Raw genomic sequence first — 7,500 nt, forward strand, 5'->3', positions numbered from 1 at the left:
AAAGGCTCTCAGGACAGTCTTTATTGCATAATCAACAAAAAAAACAGCAACAAAAACAATAACAGGCACCCCCTTCTTTTATTCTCCATAGTTGAAACGTATTTTTTTTTTTTTTTCAAAATTAGATATACACAATAATCAAAGTTAACTTATGGTTATTGCACTACTGTACATCCCCTTTTTAGACAAATATTATGATAGATATGGCAAAATGATTACATTGACTATCTCCAAGTAATAATAAGGAAAATTTATTCAAGCTGTGAGGTATTTTTTTTTATGCTCGATTTTAATCTATTCAGCAAACTATTTTTTTATGATTTTGATAAGAAAGAGTTAAAAGAGCAAGGTATATTTTGCCCATTCCCAAAACAGAATCACACCTGAACAAGCTGTAGAAATTACAACTTAGAACATTAATGAAAAAGAATACTATATAGACCTACTCGCAACATGCCACATAGCAAAGACAACATAATGCTTGCATAGGTTACTATTTTCCTCTAAATATTCGGTAAACTAACTAGACCATTTTAACAGCCCTTGTACGAAGCTGCAAATTCATCCACAGGTGTACAGTACAGTACATCTTCAAGTAGCCAAATAAAGGACAGTAAGAACCATTTATCGTATATGTTTTATTTTATCTTTATTTCCTTCTTTTTTCTTGTTTTCTTACCTCATTATATATATATTTTTATTTCTTCTTTTCACAATTCGATCCTAGGTCTCCGATATCTTCTCTTACGTGAAATATTTAAGCAAACAGTTGTTTTTTTTCTACCTAAAACTTTGCATCAGAATATATTTTCAAGGAACGAAACCCACCGTAAAAAAATAAATACATAAATAAAAAAATATATAAATAAATAAAAAGATATTGAAGAGGGATTTTACAGCAACTAGAGAAATGGTATCTTAAACCAGCTGCTCAATATGCAAATGAACGAATGTTATTAAACGGGAAATTCATACGGTAAATTAAAGATTTTTCGACCATTGCCGAATGTCTTATGAAATAATGATAATAATTGTAATTATTATAGTAGTTATAAAAGTGATTATGATAAAGATGATGATCTAGATGATGATGATAATATGAAAAATTAGTAATAACTGTTGTACAGATAATGGACTCATAATGATAGTAGCGATTATAATAGTGTGTGTGTGTGTGTGTGTTTTTTTTTTTTTTTTGTGTGTGTGTGAGTGTTTGTGTTTGTGTGTGTGTGAGTGTTTGTGTTTGTGTGTGTGTGTGTGTGTGTGTGTGTGTGTGTGTGTGTGTGTGTGTGTGTGTGTGTGTGTGTGTGTGCGTGTGTGCGCGCGCGTGTGTGTGTGCGTGTGCATGTGTGCAAGCATGTGTATACGCCCTGTACAGATATGTAATTTATTTGCAGTTAATTAAAGAAGTTGTTTACGTGAATAAGCAAGAAAATCCACCAAAGTTCTGTTTGTGTTTAGAATTTTGTTTATTTATCTTTAATTAGCTCCTAACTGGAAATTCATGGGCGAATTATACGAGAAAAATGTGTCGAAATAAGCACACGTCAAGGAAACGAAAATACATGAAGATAAAATGATTTTTTGAAAGTATTTACGTCATGAAACGGGTGGAAAAAGCCCTTTTAAACGTGTTTTCTTTTTTTCCAAGTAAATTCCAATAATATTTTTGTCTTTTGTTACTTGCTTTATCTATATCATCATTCATTATTTACTTATTTATTTTATATCCATTCTATTGCGTTTTCAATTTGTTCATTCAAGCATGTTCTATCATATACTTTCTCATAGATGTAGATTTTGGTAAAATTCTCAAGTTCGTTTCCCGTTTTCTGTGACATCAAAACTGGGAAATTATTTTTTATTTTCTTAACTTTCTCATTTAAGGTTAGGTCTCCATGGACGGAAACGCAGGGATGGTGAGATAGGAGTAGGCCCCACATTTACAGCGTTGTGTGTGTGTGTGTGTGTGATTGTGTGTGTGTGATTGTGTGTGTGTGTGTGTGTGTGTGACGTGTATGTGTGTGTGTGTGTGTGTGTGTGTGTGTGTGTGTGTGTGTGTGTGTGTGTGTGTGTGTGTGTGTGTGTGTGTGTGAGAGAGAGGGAGAGGGAAAGGGAGAGAGAGGGAGAGGCAGAGAGAGAGAGAGAGAGAGAGAGAGAGAGAGAGAGAGAGAGAGAGAGAGAGAGAGGGAGAGAGAGAGAGAGAGAGAGAGAGAGAGAGAGAGAGAGAGAGAGAGAGAGAGAGAGAGAGAGAGAATGTAATTTCGCGTTTGTTTCTCTGAAAGTAAGGTCGTTACTAGGTTATTTCCTAGGACTATATTTCCAGGTCCAACTTGAATTTCCATGAGGGATGTTAATATCCCATATAGTGTGGAGTCGATTCAATAAATCTATGGTTGCTTGGTGATAGATTTGCTTCATTCACTTCAACTCACTTCAGTTTTATTTGATTAACACGCCGAATTCACACAGGGTTCGATCTATCAAATGTTTAACCATCAGTTACTATAGCTGTCTGGATCAAAAAGTTTATATGTCAACGTATGGATATAAAATTGTCACGGTGAGGATTGGCAAATCTATATTTATTTCTCTCTCATTTTACTGAAAGTTAATTTATTTGATTGAGGTTCCATATATCCGGTGTAGCAGGATTTTTTTTTTTTTACCCCGCTGACTGAAATACACCCTTGTTGTATGATCCTGCAGGACAGAACCCGAGAAACTAAGGGTGACTATTTAAGTGACGCGTATTCCTGGTATAGAAGGATTAAAACAGACCGGTAATTCCGGAATTAGTCTTCCACCCGGACGCCATTCTTTGCGAGTGTCGACCGTTCGAATACCCAGAGGACAGCGGTTGAAATTAGGAATGGCGTCCCCCGCATTAACGATTAAAGGGAGAGGTAGCTACTAAGGATAGTCTCAGAAATTAAAAGAGTATATTGAGGAAATAAAATATTCTAGGACTCCAGGAATAAAGAAATTAATTTTTGCCTATTTAAAATCTTAGTCTGAACACTTGCGGGTAGTTTTAACAAATTACAATTGTCTATTGAGCTTTTTATTTCTTTTTTTTATGACAACACTTCAAAGATTTGATAACCCATTTCTGGTAATAGTTCTAGAATTACATATCACCTCATTTCGAGTTCATGTTCTTACATCTTCGGTTAGGTTTTAATGCAGTAAGCCTAGATTGAATCAATTACGTATTGAAGTTGAACAGCAGGCTACTTAAACTGGAACAACCAATCTTTCATTTTCATTCAAGAAATAAGTTTCCGATGAATAGAAAAAAAAGTTGAAAATTATCTTATAACTGTTTTCTTATAGAGATGTGACTTCATAATTCATATTTTCACTTTTCATAATGTTCTCACAATAATCTCAATGATCTTTCCCTAAGTGTTAAGTGTTCGTGTCGAATTTATGTTGATTTTATTGTGGAGTTTTTGCGCCATCTCTGTCTATTTCCTCTACTGTGCAGATAATCTATTGTCTTCCGTATATTTCCATTCTTGTTGGATTCTAATTTGTATTAAGTGTTTTGTGTGTATTTCTCTCTTACGATTACATGCAGTGTCGCTCGATTTGCTTCCGTAAGTGTCAACTATTATTATTTTTTTAAAACTTATCTGGATTTCTTTTTGTCGTCTCGTATCGTGTGGCCTTCCTGTATTACAGTTTCAGTATAGAATTTTCTTTTGAATGCATTATCAGAGGGTGTTTTTCAAATATTGTGTAATATACCGTGTTATTTATGTTGCTTTTCTCATGTAACATCTCCCGTTTACTCTAACATCACCTTCTTTCCTCATTTTATCAATATTTATTGTAATTTGCTAGTACGTCCGTGATCCTCCAGAGTAGGTATTGAATCTAATCCTATTTACCGGGTTCGATTTCCTTCCTCGTCTATATTTTCATCCATCACTTGTTTTTCTTTAGTTCTTCCTATACACTTTTCTGTATTACACTTTCCGAGTTTGATTTTTTTCTTAATATCAGTAGAATATTTTCATTTTCAACAGAAGGTTTTCAAGCGGTACCTTAAAAAAGGTGAACTTAAGATCAAGTTCGGGTAATGTACATATTCTATCATTCATTTGTTGTTATAGACACATATGTGCATACGTATAGGTGTGTATGTATACATAAATATGTACATGTGGGTGTAAGCATATATACAAATATACACACATACACACTTAGATATGTTCATGAACATATTTATACATACACACACACACACATACAGGCATACATAAACATATACATGCTTATGTATGCATGCATGTATGTATGCATACATACATGCATACATACAGACATACGTGCATATACATATGTATATATATACTTACATATACATATAAATATATACATATATATGTATATACATATACATACATATTTATGCATGTATACGTACATGCATTTATACATACATACATATATATATATATATATATATATATATATATATATATATATATATATATATATTTTATGTATGTATTTATACACACACATACACACATACGTGTGTATGAATGAATATACATATATATATATATATATATATATATATATATATATATATATATATATATATATATATATATATATATTAATATATATATATATATATATATATATATATATATATATATATATATATATATATATATATATATATATATATATATATATATATATATATATATATATATATATATATATATATATATATATATATATATATATATATATATTGCATTCGCATATACGGTCATAACCAAAATATTTCACAGCTCAGATTTTTTTTTTAAGGTATTCTTCGTGTAATAAAAAGTCAAATGTAATATTTTGTGCACTCTTGCTCCTATGCTAATAAACCCATGTACTGGTTTATCAATGTCCACAAATTCTTAGAACTATTTTTTCTTCTTCTCAGTAAGAAGTAAATTGAATATTTCGAATCAGACTAAGACATGATACAATTTCTTTAGAATAAAAGGCAGTAGTCCGTTCACACAGATCTCTTTCATGCAGTAATAGGCTGCGACTTGCTTCAAAATGATTGGGTCCTCAGTCACACTCTATTTATCTTCCCATTCAGAAGGAGATGGATCCAGCCAGCAACAACATCTTCAACAGCAGCAACACCAACAGCATCAACAACAACAACATCAACATCAACAACAACATCAGCAACAATTACAACAGCAGCAGCTTCAACAACAGCAGCAGCAGCAGCAACAACAGCTTCAGCAGCAGCAGCAGCAATATCAGCAACAGCTTCAGCAACAGCAGAATTTCCAGCAGCAACTGCAACACCAACAGAATTTACAGGAACAACAAAAACAACAAAACCTGCAGATGCAACAGGACCTTCAACAACAGTCTTTACACCAACAAAACATACAACAGCACCACCAAAGTATGCAACATCAGATGAACAACCTCAATCAAAACCTGCAACAGAACCTCCAACACCAACAAAATTTGCAACAGCAACAAACCTTGCAGCAGCAGCAGAACCTCCAACAGCAGAACTTGCAGCAGCACCAGCACAACATCCAACTCCAGCAGCATAACCTCCAGGACCAGAGCATGCAGCACCAGCAGCACCACCAGCAGCAGATGCACCAGCAGCACTTGGGACCACAGCAGAAGATGGGAGCGGTCTCGGGCCTCATCGGAGACCACTACTCGTCGGCCTACACGGGCATCTCGCCCCCCTCGCGCCCGCTGTCCAGGGAGGACCTCTATGGCCAGCAGCAGCAGCAGCAGAATCTTCCAGATGGCGTCCTGCAGGGATCCATGATGCATCAGAGGTCAGTTTTAGGACGGGGGGAGGGGGGCGTGTTTGTATGTGCCTTTTTATTATTGTTTGAGCGGGTGGGTGTTTGTTTTGTGTGTGTATGTGTTTGTGTTTGTACGGGTGCGGGTTGGTGTATGTATAAGTCCGTGTGTGCGTCTGTGTATGCGCGTAACTATGTGTACGTGATTGTGAGCGTTTGTGTATGTGTGTGTGTATGTTTACGTCACGCGTGCATGTATCCAATCTTTATCATGATTTCATGATTTTCCTCTTCGCATTTCCACCGCCATCCTCGACTAACTTCGCCGCCGTTCTTGTCTCTCCCCCCCGCCTACCCTATCTCCCACACCCCCACCACCCCCACCACCAGGCCGGCGCCGCTGTCCCCAACCGAGGTCCGAGGCGGCGTGATGGTGACAACGTCTGGGATGGTGAAGTCCCTGGAACGCCCCCGCCAGACCTCAGTAAGTGACGCCCGACCGCTGTCATGCATTCGTTATATTTGTGTTCTAAACGCCATATTGTCATAAGATTCACTTTTTTAATTACTGCAACTTGCTTCTAGACAGCACCAATTGGAGATTCATTAACCTTTGCAAAAGTATGATGATTATTTTTTTTATTATTGTTCTTTTTTTATTTTTAAAGATATTTTACGTTCGTCTGTTTAAGGTGTGTGCCGACAAACAGAAATATACTCAAACACAGGAGGAGACACATGCACACACGCTCATAAAAAAGCATGTGCACACACACACACACACACACACACACACACACACACACACACACACACACACACACACACACACACACACACACACACACACACACACACACACACACACACACACACACACACACACACACACACACGCTCACACGCTCACACACATTTACACATACGTTCAAACATACAAGCATGCATGCACACAATCACACACATATTCATATATATTAAACATATTTATTGTACTTAAACAAAAAAAAAGAAATAATATGTAGGCTTTATATACAAACGACGTACATAACGATTCATTCAGTGCCCAGCTTTGTTGATATCTCGTTGTTTTTTTGTTTGTTTGTTTTTCTGCTTGTGTTTTGTCTTGTTATCACGGGTTTTATGATACTAAAAAGGAAAAAAAAGTCGTTAGTTGCTAAAAAATGGAATACTCGATGATTGTAGTAAGAGAAATCGCTTTGTATAATATGCGGAAATTGTTGAAATCTCGGTCAGTTGCTTTGGAAAATACGTTACTTTATATATACTTAAAAAACGATACTTTGTATATACATAAAACGATATTTTATATATACAAAAGCTTGATTATTTCCGCGTTATTGGAAGTTGTTTTACTCGAAGGAAATCATTTAAAAACTTTCTTTTTTTCCGTTATAGTTTGTCATTAAGGAAGTCTTCGGGAAATATTAATTATTTTTCATGCGCAACAGGCAATCAAGTCAGTCTTTGTTTTTGTTTATTTTTGTGGACGATTCCTTTGAATGCACATTTTTTAAAAGGTCGTTGATGGTTGTTTTTAATTAACACTGCACGAAAAGAGTCAGCGGAAACTGTTCCCTGCGTTGCTTTATGAGTTATGCTGTGAATGCGTGTATGTGTCCGTGTATATGTGCGTGTGTGTGGATGCGCGCGCACATACACCCACACA

The 7,500-nt window shown here is 35.5% G+C and overlaps 1 protein-coding gene across 7 annotated transcripts in view; it reads left to right on the forward strand.

Annotated features, from left to right (window-relative positions):
* The window catches only part of LOC113828064 (histone-lysine N-methyltransferase 2D), a gene marked incomplete at its 3' end in the record, with an annotated part of 71,618 nt that overhangs the window by 28,763 nt on the left and 35,355 nt on the right, over nt 1-7,500 (forward strand). For all 7 annotated transcript variants that reach the window (XM_070125866.1, XM_070125868.1, XM_070125872.1 and 4 more), the window contains 2 exon segments: nt 5,126-5,843; nt 6,201-6,294. In XM_070125866.1, the coding sequence (XP_069981967.1) occupies nt 5,126-5,843; nt 6,201-6,294 (812 nt within the window).

This window comes from Penaeus vannamei, chromosome 9 (genome assembly GCF_042767895.1).
Source record: "Penaeus vannamei isolate JL-2024 chromosome 9, ASM4276789v1, whole genome shotgun sequence".
In the NCBI taxonomy this organism is placed as follows: domain Eukaryota; kingdom Metazoa; phylum Arthropoda; class Malacostraca; order Decapoda; family Penaeidae; genus Penaeus; species Penaeus vannamei.